At 37.7% G+C, this 20,094-nt stretch overlaps 3 protein-coding genes and 1 long non-coding RNA gene across 6 annotated transcripts; 2 read left to right on the forward strand and 2 right to left on the reverse strand.

Moving 5' to 3' along the window:
- Positions 1–693, forward strand: LOC118347634. Its single transcript, XR_004800858.1, has 2 exons — positions 1–109; positions 400–693. It is a non-coding gene; the product is annotated as an uncharacterized LOC118347634 (long non-coding RNA).
- An 820-nt stretch (positions 694–1,513) lies between these two features.
- Positions 1,514–4,978, reverse strand: LOC109013262 (PRA1 family protein H). The gene is made up of 5 exons (XM_018995311.2): positions 4,514–4,978; positions 3,519–3,655; positions 2,384–2,455; positions 2,235–2,297; positions 1,514–1,975 (listed from the first exon to the last, which is right to left on the reverse strand). The coding sequence occupies exons 1-5, from the start codon at positions 4,918–4,920 to the stop codon at positions 1,965–1,967; spliced, it is 690 nt and encodes a 229-aa protein (XP_018850856.1). The 5' UTR covers positions 4,921–4,978; the 3' UTR covers positions 1,514–1,964.
- A 6,331-nt stretch (positions 4,979–11,309) lies between these two features.
- Positions 11,310–16,491, forward strand: LOC109013284 (ribosomal protein L11 methyltransferase). Of its 3 annotated transcripts, none has more exons than XM_018995326.2 (7): positions 11,310–11,645; positions 12,226–12,309; positions 13,617–13,757; positions 14,483–14,548; positions 14,754–14,921; positions 15,243–15,569; positions 16,142–16,491. In XM_018995326.2, the coding sequence occupies exons 1-7, from the start codon at positions 11,400–11,402 to the stop codon at positions 16,253–16,255; spliced, it is 1,146 nt and encodes a 381-aa protein (XP_018850871.2). In that variant the 5' UTR covers positions 11,310–11,399; the 3' UTR covers positions 16,256–16,491. The 3 variants fall into 3 exon arrangements, with proteins under 3 accessions (XP_018850871.2, XP_035543798.1, XP_035543799.1); XM_035687906.1 differs by lacking the exon at positions 11,310–11,645 and adding an exon at positions 11,662–11,750; XM_035687905.1 differs by lacking the exon at positions 13,617–13,757.
- A 274-nt stretch (positions 16,492–16,765) lies between these two features.
- LOC109013278 (NK-tumor recognition protein) lies at positions 16,766–19,764 on the reverse strand. Its single transcript, XM_018995320.2, has 3 exons — positions 19,444–19,764; positions 17,229–18,998; positions 16,766–17,097 (listed from the first exon to the last, which is right to left on the reverse strand). The coding sequence occupies exons 1-3, from the start codon at positions 19,495–19,497 to the stop codon at positions 17,032–17,034; spliced, it is 1,890 nt and encodes a 629-aa protein (XP_018850865.1). The 5' UTR covers positions 19,498–19,764; the 3' UTR covers positions 16,766–17,031.
- Between the last annotated feature and the right edge of the window lie 330 nt (positions 19,765–20,094).

Consider the following 20,094-nt stretch of genomic DNA (forward strand, 5'->3'; position numbering starts at 1 on the left):
CTGAAGTGCAAAATTCAAATTCGGAAACCGATAACAAGAAAAAGCAACAGAACAAGGAACTTAATTCAAATGCCAATTTAAGCCCACTTGCTAGATTTCTGCTATCAAGGTTAGTCAAGTGATTGTTCATCTGATTGTATTATTTAGATTAGGGTGTGCACACCTTGGTAAACCATCTTTGGACTCCATGTCCTGAAAATAGAAGATTATAATCAGCAGTTAAGGTCCAACTCAATACATGTATGCGATCTAAATATTAATGGATCGTTTCGAGTGCTGCCCTCCTTCCTCCTTACTCCACCCAATCCCCTCTCATGAACCTGTGAGTTTGGCGAGATTTTACCAAATTTCAAACATTGAGTGTGCTTTGTGTATAATGTGGCCAAATTTGTTATGCAGATGGCAAGGCCAAGTTTCACGGGATCTCAGCCCAGCTTAATTGAAAGATGCTTGTCCTGTGAGTGCAATATTTATTTTGTAGTGTGTTTCCTCTTTTATGCATTTATTCTGATTGATGTACATATCATCATTGTAAGAAATTATTTATTATGATTTTTTTTTTTTCGAATTTTCCATTTTTGTTGTGTAGTATCGGCATCACTATAATTAGGGGGTTTGCTATCAGCACATTGAAATTGTAATACTATGACCATTGAGTATTTGTCAATAATTACCCAGCATGTTGATAAATTATCTTTTTGCAAGTGTGTTTTGAACATTTCTACTCCAGCCACAGCTTTAGCAATTTGGTTGTTTCCAGATGGGTCTCTTCAACGAGAAGGTTGTTTAACAAGGGGTCAGCTTCCAAAACGGAGCGTGTAAAATCATATGCATAGAGAGGGGTTTCAAAATTTGGACTAGTTCATTTAAGTGCCAGATATAATTTTCATCTCTGAACTACTAGGTGTTTTACTCACTACACCTCAAACTACTTAAATAACACATTGCATCTTTCAATTATCCCCTATCTCAACTCAAGAGCTGAAAATCAAGATTGTCTAGTTCGCCACCTTCACAGTCAAATTTGAGCAGAATCATGTGTTATTGTTAGTGAAAAATGTTTGGTTTACAAAGAAATTTTATAAAAGTTAACGTGACTTAACATAATATGTCAGTTTGTAAATTTATTTTTCTAAAATGTCTTTATAAGAAAAGTCTCTTTACAGATCTAACACGCAGCACGCCTCCTTGTTAGTTTCTAATTCGAGAGTGCAATATGATTTTTGAGGAACAAAAATGCAATATGTTAAATTTGATAATTTGGGAGATTAAAACTTTTTAAATGCAACACATCTACTAATACAGGGATAAAAATATGTATCTAACCCTTCATTCAAAGGACAAGAAAAATATTAACAAGGACAAAAAATAGTACGTACATTTAAAACTGTAATATTGGTCTGTCGATATATAGCAACTCTGTAAACTGCATTTTTTCAGATCATGTTAATTATATGGTCAGAAAGATGTTCTAAAGCACAATTTAGCCTTTTTACAATAACATTTTCTCAAATATGGTTACGAACTGCTTTTTTTTTTTAAAACAAGTACTAACAACCAAAATTTAAAGCTCAAATAGAAGTTTTTGATCTTGTATAAGGGCAGGCACCCAGAATACAACAGCCATAAGATATGTAACATCCACTATATAACTCGTTCACAGCTGCTTAAGCAAAATAATAAGTCTCTGCTTTGCCATGATGAGTAGGGCAAGCCATCCAATTCTTTGCTCAAATGACCTCATTATAATTTAGCATTTCACGGAGGTGAGCTTTAAAAAAATGATCCAAAAAGCATCATATGACCTTGCGTATGTACCATCAGCTTGATAAGTACCATCATCTCCATCAGAGTTGGGATTCAAAATTGTTGATCTCTTGCAGTAAAAAGGCCTTAGACTAGAGCTGAACATATTTTTGCTCAAGGGTAATTACACTTTTCACCCACAAACCACCACATATTTTTCACCTTGCACCTTGCACCATAAACGACAAAATTTCAATTTGTACCCTAAACTACCTATATTTTTCAGCTTACACCTTTGCTTAAAATCATACTTTTAAGATGATCAAAAAATTAGCCACATGGTAAAATCTGAATGGCCATATTTGAATTGAAGGTGCAAAGTGAAACCAACTTGTAGTTTAGGGTGCAAAACAAAAAATAGGTGGTAGTCTGTGCAGGTGAAAGTGTAAATTCATCGTTTACTTATTTTGCTCAAGCCTACTACTTACTTCTTCCACGAGGAGGCTGCTTTGCAGAAGTCAGCTTCCGAAATGCAGCATGTAAAATCATGCCTAGAAAAGGATTCCAATAATAAAAATATTAGTAATTTTTTTTTTAAATAAGTACTAACAAAGGTACACAAGAATACGAAAGTCACCTGTATAACTGAAACCAAGTGCACAGAACAGAGCCATCTGAACATTAGAACATATAACAATAACAGCAGCAACTGCAAAGATGACATCCACCCAATGTTAATGGCATAGCCAGATTTTTTTTAATTTTTTTTACTCCTATATATATCTAAGACAGTTGTCTGGTGCAATCGTAAAGTTCGCAGATTATCGAATGCCAGTGCATGATTCAAGTCTTGAGAATTACCATTTCATGTTAAAAATGACCAAGGCTGGGACCATATTCCAGCCACTCCTCCCAAGACCCCGCTTAGATGGGACCAGCATAAGATGATGGCAGTTTAAATAGGATGAGTTTTCACATTTTTTCAATAATGTTTGTATTGATATTAATACTGATTAATTAGAAATAGGGGACTATAAAGATAATCCACTGCCATACAGGAAGACGTCACATCATGCAGAGCATTTCACATTTTTTTTTTCCTTATATTAGGAGGATATATATGCAACATCGAGTTCTATGCTCCACCATAATCTTACAAGGTGTGAAAGCACTAACTTTTGGGTTCAGAAAGGCAAGAATGGTTGAAACGATAAGACCTTTGGGTTCAGAAAGGCAAGTTTGGTTTTATAGAGCGCTGTAGCAAAGGATTTAGGATGTTGGGAATTACACTGTGCATCAATGTGGGAAATGAGTGCATACTACCTTGCCTTCTTAACCACACCCCCACCCCGAGGAAAAAAAACAAAACAAAACAAAACACACTTGGCCTTGAAAGGAAACAAATACTCAGTCAAGACTGACCCTACTTGTGAAGAGTTATTTATCACCCAAACTTATCAAAAAAAATTTATCACCCAAGTTACAGACCTAAAAAGTTCTTCATCAATAAACAAATAATTCGTCAAGACAGCAGTAAAAACTACATCAATAAACTTCCAAGCTACAGACCTCAAAATTTCTACATCAATAAACATTATTATCTCATGGAAGGAGCTCCACATGCACCAAGCAAAATATTTCCTCCACCTTGGAACATCATCGGAATTATTCTCCAAATTGATCATTAAAAAGTGAAAAGATGAAGATCGGATGGAATTTTCATTTTAAATATGGATAAATACTTTCCAGAGACAAAAGATTTGATAAAGTACCACATTGGGCAATGCGAACCAAACACTGTTGAATTACTGGGTGATGATCCAATCCCCATCTGTTACTACAAAACTTGAAAACATCCCATAGTGCCAAACATGATAACAATCCAATGAGAGCAAGCGGCATCTGATACCTAAAACAATGAACATCAAAAAAAAAAAAAAAATTTTGAGAAATAAGAAAATTCTTTGAGGGTGAAATAATAACCATTTTTCTATCCACTTCAAAGAATCAGCTACCAATACAGGCGACGACATTAAGCCCCCTTACAAATAAACGTACACCAATGGAAAGACAAGCAAATATAGCTTCATCGTTCTCTCTTTCCCTTACCATTGGACGAGTGAACTCCAATAGCCTAGGTTAAATCGATTCAATATACCCTCAGGTATTAAAGGATCGTGCATCGAGATTGAAGTAGAAGCCATGCTGTGCAGAACCTCCTTACATGGTCTTGTACTTGCCCATTAAAGCCTACTTAAATACAGCAAGTCCCAACCCTTCTCTCCAGGTGTTAAGGAGACTAAGGAAAGATTCAAGAACATATAATTCTGAATATCTCCATTGCTTTTTCCCCTCGAGAAAATAAAAACTCATTACAAGCTCCAATTAATTGCTGGGAAAAGAATACTAGGAATTTAAACCACCTCCAAGAAGTCCAGAACTTCCAATCATAGATATTTCAATATTCAAAATCAAAGAAATAAAAATCCCCACTCAATTACAAAATTTCCCAAAGAAAAGCAAAGAAACCTAAAATATAAATTACAAAATCTCTTCCACTAATCCTTAGTTCTAATAATCTGCAGATAGAGGGAACATTATAGAAACCACGGAGTAAGAAAACAAAAGGCTGAGACCCGTCGCCTCTCCTACATTTTCCCATAAACCAAGAAATTCCAATTCCCAAAACCCACGCGATAATCGAGAAGTAAACAACAATATATAAAAATCAAATTTACAGAGAAATAAAGAGAGCGTGTGTCCATACAGGGTGCAGGCGAAGAAGAGGATAAAGAGAGTTGCATAGTTCCTGGCATAGCGCTTGACATTCTCGTGGACCCGCAGCCTGGCCTGAGCCGGGGAGGACGGGAACGAGTAGGAGTCGCAGAACCCCACAAACCCATAACTCCAGGACGGCGTTTGGCCGGAGAAGTCTTCGGTGGTGAGCTTGGAGAAGGGGTTGAAGGTGAAGAGAGAGAGGAGGGTGAGGAGAAGGGAGATGAGGCCGCTGGTGATGGTTGAGTTGGTTAAGGTAGTGGTGGAAGGATCAGAGTATGTGTTGGGAATTGAGGAAGTGCGGTGGTCGAGGATTTCGAGGTAGCCGGAGTCCCGGAGCCATGACTCGAAGGCGGGCTCTGGGACGCTGAGGGATAAAGGGTTTGAGGAGAATGCCATTTGCTAACTTCACCAAACGAAGTTGAGTTTTTTTTTCCCTTTCGGAAAACTGACCTTTTATTTCTTTATTAAAAGAGAAGAGAAATGGTTTTTTATTCTTCAACAATAGGAGTACTTGGTTGTTCTCATAAAAATGGCCTTGCTTTTTCTTCTCTAAAGAAAGAAAAAACGCCCAACAGTACTCAAGATATGAATTAATATCAGTTTGTTTCAAAAAACAGTACTTAAAATATCAATTTCAAAGAATAATACCGACCCGATATTTCAAGATTTTGTATTCAATCGAACCTCAAACTAGTAGGCGTTTTCGTTTCTAGAAAGAGAAGCTCCTCCCTCAGTCTAGAAAAGTTATTCATTCATTTTGAGTGTTTTTGAGAGGAGGACTCTTCTTACTCGTTCCCGTACAGATTTTTATCTCTCATTTCCATTGGTTCAGTTTTGGTCAGATTTACCGCACTCCGATGATCGACTATCGACACACACCCCATCATACAACTCCTCAGCACCGATCTATCGGGACGAAGTGGAATCACAATGAAAATCTCAACGCATGATGCTCACGTGCAGCTTATTCCGCAAATGTCTGTCACGCCCCGTTGCACCATAAAACATCTATCGGCTACACGCACTGCACCAATAGATTCTCCACATTAAGATCTTTTAGATCTGCCCAACCCCATCTCACAATCATCTGCGCTTGGTCTCCACGTGCCACCACAGGTGCGCATGAAGAAACTTGGCCCACCGCAGTCCAGTCTATCTGATGTCGATTTTCTTACTATGTTTTTGTCTTCCCTAATTGATGATTTTGAGGAAGGGAATACGAGTCTCTTTAGGAAACATATTAAAACAACAAACTGTAGTGCACCTTTAGCTTCCAGCGCCTCTGAACTGTAAAAAATCGTCATTTAAGATGGCACCCTCTTTGCAGGGTATGGGTGGGGACCAAGTATTTGGTCCTAAAATCTTTTTTTTTTTTTACTTTTTCGATGTGGTTGTTGTAATGGAGAGTTTGTTGGTGAACTACACCCCTCCTCATGTATCTTGTTTTCTTTACCTTAAAGATATATTTGCTTATTGAAAAAAAAAAAAAAAAACCTCAAACTAGCATGAAAAAAGCATGCCTTGCTTCATAGTACCTCTCCTTTTTCCTTTTTTCTTAGCACCTCTCCACTAACCACAGTCTACTTATTATTCTGGAGAAAGTAGATTGGTATTGCCATTAGATTGGCTCTTTATTAGTCCAATTTGGAAACCCTTGTTCAGTTTTTTTGTTTCTTAATTTCTTTCATTCAAATCTCTATTTTCTACGTTGAATGGAAAATAAAATTACATAGAAAGTAAAAGTTTTGGAAGGTGCAAAAGTAGAGTGATGGGTGTTCCTTTTGGCCAGTAATCATTTTGTTCTGAGAACAGTAAATGACAGAATCACTGATGACGGATGACGGATAATTGCACCGAAACTCGACGAATAGTCCGACATCCTATAGTGAGAATGGAATAAGTGCAGTGCGGTGGAAGGGTAACACAAAAGGCGTGCTCTAGGATGCTACTGACATATAATTGTAGCCTTTTGGAAGGCATCTTTTTCGCCTAAAATTTGCAAGTTTCCAGTGCTTCGGAAGAATTGTTTAAGTTCTTGTTAATGCCAAAAATCGCACAACAGTCTGAAAAGAGAGAAAGAGTCATTCTTGACTCGCTATGACTATCTAGGCTTTGTTCCGTGTAGTCAGGAGCCCCCGGCATGTTCCGATGCAACTGTGTGTACATCTATGACAGTGAATGAAAAATAAATATTGATAATGCAAAAGAGAGGGAGACACAGATTTACGTGGTTCTACATAATGCCTACCTACGTCCACGTGAATTTTTGGGAGGGAATATTTATTATAATAAGTTTATTTACAATCTCTCATAGGTTTTCATTTCTCATTGTACAGTGAATATCTCGAATATATTTGTTGGAGAATATGTTCTCGTTGGAGCCTCTTTCCCTTTTTTAGTTCATCTCTTATCCTGACACATTCATTTCCTTTGTTCCCTCATTGTCTTATCTTTCTTTTGTCTTCTAGTAAGGGGACCTCCCCCATTGGGCTAGGCTCGGTATATTTTACCCATTACAGTTGTACGCGATTCTTAAGGACCGTTTGTTCCAAATAGGGGTGTAACGAGTCTAATTCGATAAGATATTATAGTATATTATAATATATAATGATATAATATTAGTATAACGACTTATACAATAGACTATAGTGATAATATATAGTTATTTATATATACTTTTAAAATTTAAAATTATATTAATTAGTAATTTATCATATAATACAAAATTATTTTATATTATATATTATAGATAAAAATTTTATATAATATAAAAAATCATATAAAAATATTTTATACAATATAAAAAATTTAAAATATATATATATAAGAACCGGTCCGGTCCGGTGTTAGAAAAAGAAAAATCAGAACCAAACCGATTTTGAGAAAAATGGAACCAGTACTGGACCGGACTAAACCCACTGGTTCGATTCGATCCGGTCCGGTTTACCTGTTCACCAAAATTTTTTTTTTCATCCCTCGTTCCAAAAAATACCTTGAGAATCTTTAAATATAAAATATGTAGTCAAAATGATATGTCGATGTCTGTAGAGAAATAAATCTCGGGAGTAGGTTCCTGGTTATTCGTTTCACTTATGTTAAGCGATAAAGATTTTTAGGCGTGGAGTTAGGTGGGAGGTGTACTCGGCCGCGCAAGATGCGAGTGCGGATCTCTGACATTTCAGGAGATAAACTCAACCGCATAAATGGCGAGCACGGAGCTTGGTGTGGAGGGAGGTATACTCAACTAGGGGTGTAAAAATTAACCAGGAAACTGACCCGAACTGGTGGAATCGGTACAATTTTGGATCGGTTCCCTTAGTTCCAAAACCTGCCGGTACCGGTCCAATTCCTGATCTATGCTTTTTAGGACCGAACCGGATCAGACCGTTTCACTATATTATATATTTTAAATTAATGTTTTAATATTATATATAATATCTTTTATATAATATCTTTTATTATAATAATTTTTGTATATAATAGTATAAATTATAATTATATATAAGATAATGTTATTATAATTTATAACATAAAATTTTAATTTAAAACATGAAAACTTATTTGATCTTATGCTTTAAACATAAAATATATATATATATATATATTAATAACATTTTATAGCCTAATAAATTCTCAACATATTCCTTTTGATAAATACATAATACATTAGTAATACTAATATACATTGGTATATTAATTACATTTTACTTTAATTAATTAGACTATTGTATATTAGTATATTAATTACATTTTATACCCTAATATTAATACTATTAAAATCAAAAAATCGGACTAAACTGGACTGAAACCGGTAAAACAGGAGGTTCCGGTTTAGAAGGGTAACCGGTGCATAATCATTTTCGAAAATGCAAAATCGGTGTATAACTGTTCGGTCCTAAATTTTGTCCAAAATCAGATTGGACTGGACCGGTTACACCCTTATACTCCACCCCGTAAAATACGAGCGAGGAGCTTGGACATGGTGGGAGATCAACTAAACTGCGTAAAATGGGAGCGAGGAGCTCAGACGTGGCGGGAGATGTACTCGACCGCATAAGATGCGCACGAGGGGGGTTGGGCAATCAAGTGACTTGCCCGCCTACTTGAGCGCCTAGGAGGCCGGGTGGTCCCTGACCTTTCCCGCATGTTAACTTGTTATGAAAGTGGGGGTAAGCTGGGGTAGCCGTAAGACTGGACCCGCCTCTTTAGCGTGATGGAGATCGAGCAGTTTGTAAGATTGAACTCGTCTGTCGTTATCGAAAAACATATATTCATCCGACAATTTTGTTTTTAATGGTATTGGTGAGATTTCCTTTTCCATCATGAACTGTTGTTAACGTCTCTATTTTATTATTAGTGTTGGAGTTTGTATGTGGTAAACCACGCAAAATGGTCAGGAAGCTTGTCAACCCTCTAGATCCACCTTAGGAGGTTGCCGAGCTCGTTGAATCATTCCCGAATGTATCCTGAGCAAGGCAATTTTGGAGCTTGGAGGCTCGTTAACTCCGAAAGCTCGTTCCCGAAGGAGTCCCGCTGGCAGCGATTATGGCACGAGTGCATACACTCGATATTTGCTGGTGGAGATGCCTTCTAGTGGTTATTCTTGTTCGCTCTCGTAAACTGAGGGAATAGATGAAGGAAGCTCGTGGAGACATGGTGCTTGGCTCCCCTGGTCTTCTCGTTGCCAGAAGTTCAGGAGTTGGTGTAAACAATTAGTGTGCTTGACCAAGCTACGAAAGTCAAACCGGTTAATGTAGACAATTTTTAATTACAAGTGTGAGGTTTGCGCACCTGAATTGTCCCGTCGAAGTGTGACGATGGTTTAAGGCTTCTTGGCGTTGCCCGTGAGCCACCATGTTTCAATGATGACAAAGATTCGGGGTGTCTGTGTGCACGATAATTCCGAGAAAGCAATTCACAAACTTGGATGTCCGAGCGCTGCCCGAGTGGGGCTGGGCAGCCGGTGTTCTGCGCTACAGGAATCACTTTTTTTAGCATAAATAAAATTCACACAAATTTTGAAAAAGACAAGCCAAAGAGTTTTAGTTACTGAAGTCGATTTTTGCTTGACTGAAATTGCACGTAGTTGGTTGTCGTTTCTTCCCTTCTTGCTCTTCTTCCCTTTTTTTTTTTAAGCGATCCATGACAGTGGGCAGACCAAACATGGTCCTCGTCGTGGTGGAACCCGTAACAAAAAATCAAAAAATCGGTTGAATTGGGGTCCGATGCGGTACCGGTTTTCATATTTTGAAAACCGATTTAAACCGAACCGGACTAGTACAAATATATCTTTAATTTTTTATATTATATATAATTTTTATATTATTATTATTATATATATGCTATATTTATAATTAATATAATATAAAATTTTAATTTTATTATTCAAGTCTATTAATCTTATAATATAAAATTAATATACTAGTTTAATTAGACACTAATTATATTATTTTAATCTTATTATTCAAGTTTATTAATCTCACTAATAAGTCAGACACTACTTATATTATACTATTATAAGTGAACATTAATGAATTAGTAATTGTTAATAATAAATACTAAATTCTCACAATTAAGTTTAGTAGTAAAAAATTATAATATTAAACATATATAGTGTCACACGTGTAAATGGTAAACCAGAAAATCAGACCGGACCGAAATTGAGAAAACCGAAAGTTCCTATTTCGGTGGTGAATCGGTCCGTATCGGTTCTTAAATTTCCAAAACAAGTATATACGGTTCGGTTCTAAAATTTCTCCAAAACCGGACCGAACCAGATCGGTTACACCCCTAGTGGTGGAGGTTTCAGGTGTTACATGTTGCACGCTACATGAAGCGTTGGTCGAGGAAGATAACCGAGCTTGATGCGTTTGTCTGAGCAGAGGGTGTCCGAGCAAGACTGGCACAGCACAATGCATGGGCAATGCAACGTGCCTTGGAGTTAGGCTGTGTTGGACGAGGCAGCTCAGTCTGATGGTGGCCGTGCAGAAGGGTTCGTGGGCGAGGAGTCTAAGGCCATGGACAATGAGTGTACTGGCAGATGAGCCCATGGTCGTGGAGTGGCTAGCCGACAAGCCTATGGCCGTGAAATGACTGGGCGACAAGTGTGTTGGACAACAAGTCTATTGTCGTGGAGTGTGTTGGCCGACGAGCCATGGCCGTGGAGTGATCTGGCCAACGAGCCATGGCCTTGGAGTGTGTTGGTCGACGAGCCATGGCTGTGGAGTGAGCTGGCTAACGATGGTCGTGGAGTGTGCTGGCCGATGAGCCAACAAGGAGTGGATAAAGGAAATGAGAGTGTCAGGATAAGAGATGAAGGAAACAAAAGGGAAAGGGAGAAAGATGTCAAATATGCAAGAGAAAAATGACCCATCCTCACCATCCCCTAGGGGCACACTAAAAGATGGGGGATATAAAAGAAAATAACCAGACTACTTCAGGGGGCAGCGATTTCTACGATAGATTCTTCAATGTCTCAAAAGGGGCTACAACAGAACATATTCTCTAGCAAATATATTCGAGATCTCTACAGTATAGTAAAAAATGAGAAGCTATTGAGAATTGTAAATAAACTTATTATAGTAAATATTCCCTTTCTAAAAATTCTATGAACGTAGGCATTATATCGAATCACATAAATATGTATGTCTTCCTCTCTTTTACATTCTCAATATTACTCATATGGACATACACACAGCCGCACCAGACCACGTTAGGGGCTCTTGACTACATCGAACAAGGGTCAGATTGTCACAGTGAGCCGAGAATGATTATTTCTCCTATTACAGAGTTGTGCGATTTTTGCACTGCTAATAGTCGACATCCACTTCTTCGGTACGTTCCGTTTTCGGCAAACGCAACGCAAAAAACACAGGATGCCGGCCTCTGTCTGCATTTTATTCAAACACCTTTCCTACACAGTCTCACGTCGTTGTCTCATCCACGCATCTCGTTCTCCCCTCACTCTCTTCCTCACAAGCCACAAGGCGAGGGACCGCTCACCATGGGCCTCACGTTCAATCACCGCAAAGCTTTCAACTTCTTCTTCTACTCCCACAAATACAGAGTCCTTTACTTCTCCCTACCTCTCCGTCCACATTCGCTGTCCAAAAGATGCGGCTGTGAGCTTCTTTCCTCTCCAAGTTTTATTTCTAGTAGAAATTCTGAGACACAATGTACTTACTGTTCCGTTTCCTCCCCTAGATTGAAGAACTCATATTTGTGCGGTTAGTAATTAAACTTTATTATGTAACTGACATAATGCACAACTGCTTTCTTGGATAACGGGAAAAATAAGAACTCCGATGATAATGCAGAAACTGAAGAAATTTTTGAAAAAAGTAATCGAAGTGTAACTCACTTTTATTTTCGACTGTAAAAGAGTAACGTCATAATGGTAATAAGAACTCAAATTTTTTGTAACTTATAATACTTGTCACAAGCATATCTAGTTTATTATTATAACAAACCTTTGTTAACACAATACTTTGTCAGAATTTGGATATAAAGAATACATTAACAAATAGCTTAGAGAAAGGGTGGGGTCTCAGGAGTATTATCCTTTACAGGAAGAATGGTGAAAAAAGATTCCTAGAACTGGCCATGTGTGGTTGGATATAGAGCCTGTTTCATTAATCAAGGATTTGTTAAGCCAAGTGAAATGGCAAATGTTTGACAGCATGCTGCTTTTATGTTGACCAGGATATGCTTTCAGAAGCTCTTTTATGCTTTGGTGCTAGTTCTACCTCCATGGATGAAGAAGATACCTTTGAGAATTGTGACAAGGTGGATCCTCTTCAAATTAATTATGCTTAATTTGGAATGTTATATGCCACTGTCCTAGTCTCTATTCTTTTGTTTACTGCCCAGCTTCTTCTTTGAATCAATGGAGTTATGAAACGGTAATGAGGAATAAGCAATAAATAGAAGATTACATTGCAATCGTGTATTCGGATCCTCTATTATCACCAACGACGAGGCAAGATGCTCTGACATTGTGTATGGCACTGCAGCTATGGGAAAGAATTCTGGTGTAGTCTATGCACCAAGCATACAGAATACAGATAGCAGTGCTTGTGGGCTACAATCGTGCGGTAACAAATCTGGTATCACAAGAAAAGACTTTGATAAAGAGTGAAAGACGAAGATAAATTGTAATGCATCATGTTGAGAGTTGAATATGCCCCAAAAGAATGGGTCTCCTTGGATGTGATTAAACTTGGGGTTTCAGATTATGCTGATAAAGTGATACAGATTGCATGCATGATAAATTTTCTTTTTCTTTTTCTTTAATAAGTGCATGCATGATAAAATAGCTGCAGCCAAACCTAAATTGAAGTTTTCAGGTGTTTCTTCTTGTATGTACTGGTGCAAATTCTCTGATACACTCATAATGTGTCATTTTTCCTGTCCCAATTATTTGGGTTTGATTGTGCATGTCTTGCCTGTTGAGAAGTAGGAGTCATAGCCAGAGCATTGAAATTAGTAGATGAATTTGGTCGAGTCCATTTATCAGATCTGAGTTTGATAGCAGTGCAAGAATGCAAGGCATTAGAAACATACCATAACAGAATTATATGTATAACTACTAACTAGGAGTATTGGCTAGGTTTACTGTCCTTTTTTTTTTTTTTTTCTTCTTTTTAAGGAGTGGATGGGCTACATGATTGGATATGTTGTGAATGCTATCATTATAATGAATAAATTGTATAGAAGGCTTTACCGACTTATTCCTGTAAATGCCTTACCTCCTGTTTAGATTTTGATACGTAATGCCCCCCTCCCCCTCCCTTTTTTTTTGCTCTTGAGATAACTCAAAACTTAACTTGTGGTGCATACAAAACGGCATGCATTTCAAAAAGATGACATACTCTTTGAAAAAGTGATCATGTGTTGTACTCTCCAGCTTCCATATGTGGTGCTTCGCACAATTAATATCTGAATCATAAAAAGCTAATGTGCATAGATTACAGTAGCTAAACATTGGCAGCCAATTGACTCGTTGAGATTTGGTAACAATGAAGACAAATTATGGGTATTAACAAAGGTAAACTCTGTTTAAAAAGTTCACTGACAAATAAATTGTTGTGCAGATTTTTATTAATACTATATTTCCTGAAGGCGAGGACGTAAATTTGTGCATTTCACATGCTTCTAATTCTATAGGCATGAAAGAAATTCCTGATTATGAAGTCAAAATGGGTGAGCAGTACAATTGGATAAAGAAAACTCAGGTTGATTTGCTTGCATGTACTCTCTCTTGCAGTATTAATTTTGTTATGGTGATTTGTTTTATTCTAGTGAAATACTTCTAATTTGGTTTGTTTCTGTTACTTGCTTGTGTTGTACTTCATCTGTTGTGTATCTGTCATTTATGTGATGGTGAAAAAGAACAACTCATCTGTCCACCAATAATGATTTGACCGCCGCAATGAATGAGTACTTTGGGGAGCACAAAAGTGCCTATCGGTAAAATTTACAAATTATCCCTTAGGCTGATGGGCACTGATAGTTTCTCATTTTCCGTTCCTGTACCATATGATGTGAATCCATTGGTTGAGAACATTGAACCAGAGCCTATTTAAATAATTCAAGAAAAGAGGATACTGTGCCATTCAAACGATTTTGGGGCAATATGATGGGTGGGAACCAACTCAGTGATAGTTTATTATTACAAACGTCATATTTTTAACTGATTTTTAAAATTGGTTATTTTTTGGGTGCATTGCAGGAAGATATATTCTTATCTTTTAGGTTTATTGAGTCCTTGTATATCTGTACAATAGAAATATAAGTAAGAACATTTATCAATGAATCTTTTCTTTTTTATACTCGACATGAATAACTAAGTTTATTGTGCTCAATAGACCACATATATATAGAGCTACGATGACTAACTCTTATTTTTAATTATTTTGTATCAATGTTTGACTCAAATTCCTTTTGCATTTTTTTACAGGAATCATTTCATCCAGTTGAAGTTACTGAAGGAATTTGGGTTGTGCCGGAGTGGAGAACTCCTCCTGTATGGTTATTTTGAATTAGCAACTTCTGCGTTCCCCATTATATTTAATAACTTCTATGTTGCTTCTGAAAAATCTCATAGGCTTTTCTGCTTCTTTTATGCATTGTTACACCCTATAGCTGTAAAACTTTGTTTACAAAGAAGAATGTGTTTTCTGCAGTAAATGCAATGGAATAGTTATAACTTGCTTTTCTTTACTCCACAGAATATTCAGGCAACAAATATAATTCTGAATCCTGGGTTAGCATTTGGAACTGGGGAGCACCCTACTACTAAGATGTGTCTGTTGCTATTACACAGCTTAATAAAAGGAGGAGAACTCGTCTTGGATTATGGCACAGGCTCTGGAGTTCTCGCAATCGCAGCCCTGAAGGTATTCAGGTCAACCTTAAAACTTTCAACGAAAACAAAACCTCATTCATTAACATTATAATAAACATATTGGCTCCCTTGGTGTTACCTGGAAATTTTCTAGAATGCAGTGACTTTCTTGGTCATCCATGACTCTATCATAGATATAATTTCAGTAGAACATGAGTGCTGCTTTTCTAATTGTTTCCCTTTTCATATGCCTTGCTTACTGCTCCAATTTTAGCGGTGGTTTCCCCTCTCTTTTTTTCAAATTATTTTCTTTTAAGACAATGAATGACTGATAATGCCAACTAATCCTACTTTATCGTTACTTCTGGTGCAGTTTGGTGCCGCCTTATCAGTTGGAATTGATATAGATCCCCAAGCAATTACATCTGCACGCCAGAATGCTGCTCTGAATAACATGACACCTGATAAAATGCAATTACACCTGGTTTCTGGCAAAAGCTGCCCTCCTTTAATGGATGCAAAGACATGTGGAGTTGTGGAAGAACAGAAGTCAAATGGAATGGGGATCTCTGGAAGAGAGAAGTATGATGTGGTCATTGCCAATATACTTTTAAATCCTCTATTGGATTTGGCAGGTGATATTGTCTCTCATGCCAAGCATGGAGCAATCATCTGCCTCTCTGGTATTTTATCCCAGCAGGTATCTTCTGGCTTGGATGTTCACTGCATTTACACATGACACGCGCCTAGGTGAAATATTTTGGAGATTGCCCTAATCCCTAGAAATAGTGTAGTTATGGCAGTGTGGCAAGCTCAACAAACATAACACAATAGAAATACTTTTCTAAACTTCTACTACCCCTTCTTTTCTTTCAGTTGAATAACTTATCTGAACCATGCTTTAAATAAATAGTACTGCAGCATCATTCTAACCCTGAAAGAAGTTGTCAACTTGAGATTTCAATCATTTTCGATAATGCATTAACTGCTATTAATGATTTGGCTTTAAATTGTAATTACTCATAGCGGTGGAGATTGTAGAGTAAAGGGCACAAATTGCTTTAAACTTTCAAGTTATGGATAACAACTATAGAACACTGTAAAATGGTGATGTGAACAATTAATTAGTCGAATTATTGTCTTATTGGCATTCATTATGTTGACATAGTCCACTTATAATTTTCTTTTTCTTTTTCTTTTTCCTTTTTGTTTTTTAAATAGTAATTGAGATACATAATCCACTTATAAATTGTTATCATGAATTTTATGCAGCTTCCATATATAGTAGAGCGATATTCGCCATCCTTAGACGGCATATCAGTGTCGGAGATGGATGGTTGGGTCTGTGTGAGTGGCAGAAAGATGAGAAATCTTGCTGACAGCTGAGGTTGCTGCTCTGATTAACATGTTGAGCAGTTGGCATATAACGCTGATCTTTGCTCTTCGATGTCAAGCCCTTTGGTGTACGCTCGGTAGATTTGTACAAGTTGTCCTTGAGTCTGAGTTGCTACTCACCATTAATTGGTGCTACAACATTTACTTGAACGATCTTGTTAATTTAACATTGGGTTGAGTGAACACCTGCTTTACCTGGACTAAAACGAACTGATCTTTTTGACCTTCGATCAGTGTATAATCTGTAGTGCATGCGGGCATGGCTCAAAGACTACGGGATTTGTATCAGTGCGACCACACCCTGGCGGCCATTGGTGGCCACTGACGTCGAGGCCACTGTAGGGTGGCCGTCGCAGGTAAGTGCAAGTACGCCTGGGCCACAACGCAGGTCTCAAGATTTAAACCTACGCACTTGCGCTTAGCAGCCCAAGACGTTTGCATTTCATCAGACAATAGTCCCAGGCGAGCAGGCAAAAAAAAGGAACAATTTGAACAGAGTAGTTCCGAAAGAACCGAAACAAAAACTAAACTGAGATAGGGTCATTCATTATTACAATAGCTATAAAATGAATACTTTGCGAAGAATTTATTCTGCTTACTAAGGCTACAGATGCTGTAAAAACAAAACATAACAGAAAATCACGAGCCACTCCGGCAGGAGTTTCTTATACCTTCTGATTTATCAGGACATGCCTCCTTTGACATATGACCGTCGTCTGAGGCCATGAAAGTCCTCAGAAAAGTACCCCTTATTGCAGGTGCTAACATCAGCGCTTAAGTTGCCTTCTAGTGAAAGCAGGGGCTTTTTTAGGTATGTAGACCTTGTAGCTCACCTACAAAACAATATTAGAACAACATACATTATATTTCTTAGCAGTGTAAAACATTTAACTAGAAAAGCGAATGGTTACACCTTACTCCCTCAGAGAGCAATGCAGGATATAAGACAGATGGCAATATTCACCTGCACCATTTCACCACCTCGCATCACAGTCATTGTCTTCTGCTCAAACTGTGAGCCGTCTGTAGTCTCATCTTGTGATTTATTTGAACCGTCCACGGCTAATGTAGACTTGATGCAAGAAGAACACTCGGGAGCAGCAGGACCACATGCATTTTTAACATCTTCATTATTATTATTATTGCTAGTTGGGGTCATACTTTGAGCAGTTTCAGGGGCACACTCAACCGAAGCACTCTTAGTCACCAACAAATTTGTTTGACGAGGCTCATCTAAGGCAGACCTTTCCTTCAGCGTATTGTGATTCTTAAAAGAATTATGCCTCAATGCTGGAGTAGCCAACTTTGGTATGTTAATTTCAGAAACAACAGCTGAATTAAGCTTTTCACTGGGCTGACCAGCAACAGCCATTGGATCCGGTACACAAGCAATTTCCTGCTTGGCAGTCACAGATTGGTGGTCACCCTCCGTCCCAGATGAAGTATTTTCGTTCTTTTGTGAGTAACTGTTAGAATTGCTCCTCAGAACAGGCACACTGATCTCTTTTAGTTCTTGGGTTGCACCAACTGATTTGGAACCATCCCCTTTCCAGGACTTGGCACCACCAACAGTTTTAACACCATCCTCTTTGGGAAGTTTAATTTGAACTATTTCAGATTTAACAGTTGATGATTGCTTCATGTCTCCACAACTATCATCTTTCTTACCAGTACGAATATTTGCATTTGGTTGGAAACCTCCTCGAAATCTTTTTAAGTTTTCCAAAGCCCTTTGTCTTAAAGTTGACTCCAAATCCTCACCATTCAAACTACCAGAACCCTCAGTCACTTTTCCTTTTACAAAGTCATTTGTCCCGACCATACAGCTGCTAGGATTAGTCCCACTGCGTTGGCCCTCAACATCCTTGAAGCTTTCTGTGAGGTCAGTGGTTCTGATGTTCGAAACAACAGGTTCTTCTCCTTTTTTCTCATTCACCGCCATCATGTTATTATCAGATGCAACATTTGACCGATGATCTAATTCCCTTTTATGCCCCCCATCATTACTATCATTGCTTCTGCAAGAAGGGTAATCATCATTATCATATACAATCTCTTCTTTATGCTCATCATTGTCTGAAAATCTTCCCTCCTCTTCAATAACCGTAATAACAGATCTCAGCCGCTTCACATTGTTCTCACCTGCCTTTTTCACCTCACTCCAATATTCATCACCCTCACTACTCCGAGTGCATGAAGAACAACTCCTTGACCTATATCGACTCCTTTTGCTTCCACTTCTAACCTTCTCCGATTTCCCTTTTCTTCTCTCTTTTCCATCATACCTGCCCTTATGGCTAGGCCTCTCAAACTCTCTCTCATGACTGCTAGTACTCCCAACCTGACGAGCGTCACAGCTGCACGAATCACTACCAATAGAACTTACACTAACTTCTCTACTAGGCTTCCTCTTCTTCTTGTGGGTCTTTGTCCCCAAATCGGAACCACCCTTCCTCTTTGACCCGATTTTCTTCCTCACACGACGAGACTCCTCACTTCTTTCACGGCTAAAAGAGCGCCTACGATCCTTCTTCTTACTGCCTTTCAGATCTTTCCGAGTATGAGATCGAGCCCTTCTACTTCTATAGTCATCCTCAGAACCAGAACATGACACTGACATGAAACTCCTTGAATCATCATCACTTGAATGAGAAAGAGAATCGTCATGGTAGCGAATCTTCTTGGATTTATTATATCTCCTGCTCCTACTCTTAGTTTTCTTCTTAGTTCGACCCTAAACCAGAGACATACGTGCATATATAAGTTGGCACTATAAACACAAAATGAAAGACCCATAAACAGTAAGAAATATTAAGCAAACTAAAATTAAAATTTTCAACCTTTTTAGCTTTTCCCAAAAATTAAGACTTAAAAAGAGTCCCCATCTAAAATATGCCGAATGCGACCAATCAGCTTAACAGAGTTTAACTCCTGGGTTCGACTCCCACTGTGGTCATGCTTCAGAAATTTTAATCTTTACTTACAAAAAAAAATCCTATGATTTTTATTTACGCGGGCCCAGTAAACAAAGAAGTATAACCTTCATGGTTCTGAAGATCTTCTCAGCAACCAAACAAAGGGTTAGTCTTTTACAGTTCGAAAAAAGGAAAGGGGAACAGAAAAATCTAAAACACAGACGTTTCACACCCAACATATATATACACACGGAGAGAGATTACCTGAGAGGAAATCTTCCTTGATCGTTTTTTCTTATGAGAAGAGGATTTTCCCATCTGGGTTACCTGCAACAATCAAAATTGAATATAATAGAAGAAAAAAGAAGAAGAAAGAAAAACCAAACGGTGGTAGATCCTCGGAGAATTGTGATCGAAATAAAATTGAAAGCAGTCCTGCTTTGTGCTCTGTTAGACCAAAACCCCCTTTGCTTCTCTGACTCCACTCTTTAATCTTGGATCGACTACCATGAAACGGGAATATGGTACCCAACAAGCGAGCGGGGCCAATTGCCAAACAAGCCAACCTCTTTGCACCTTCTTCACAAAAGCACCTATTTTTGTGCGTGTATATATATTTATTTTGAGTAATTAATTATTCATTTCAAAATTATTTATCATTATTTATCATGTGATTTTTTTTAAACAGAATTTATCATGTGATATTGATATAGCATCAAATGAAATATAATAAAAATAGGAAAATACTCAGCTAAGAGATTACATAAAAATAATCTCACAAACTGACGTAATTTGATGTGGTTCGTTAGATTATAAAATTACTTTTATTATAAAATAGATTTAACGGATCAAATAAAGTCACGTCAATTTGTAAAACTATTTTTGTATAATTCTTTTATAGATATAACACTCTTC

Source organism: Juglans regia, chromosome 2, assembly GCF_001411555.2.
Source record: "Juglans regia cultivar Chandler chromosome 2, Walnut 2.0, whole genome shotgun sequence".
In the NCBI taxonomy this organism is placed as follows: Eukaryota; Viridiplantae; Streptophyta; class Magnoliopsida; order Fagales; family Juglandaceae; genus Juglans; species Juglans regia.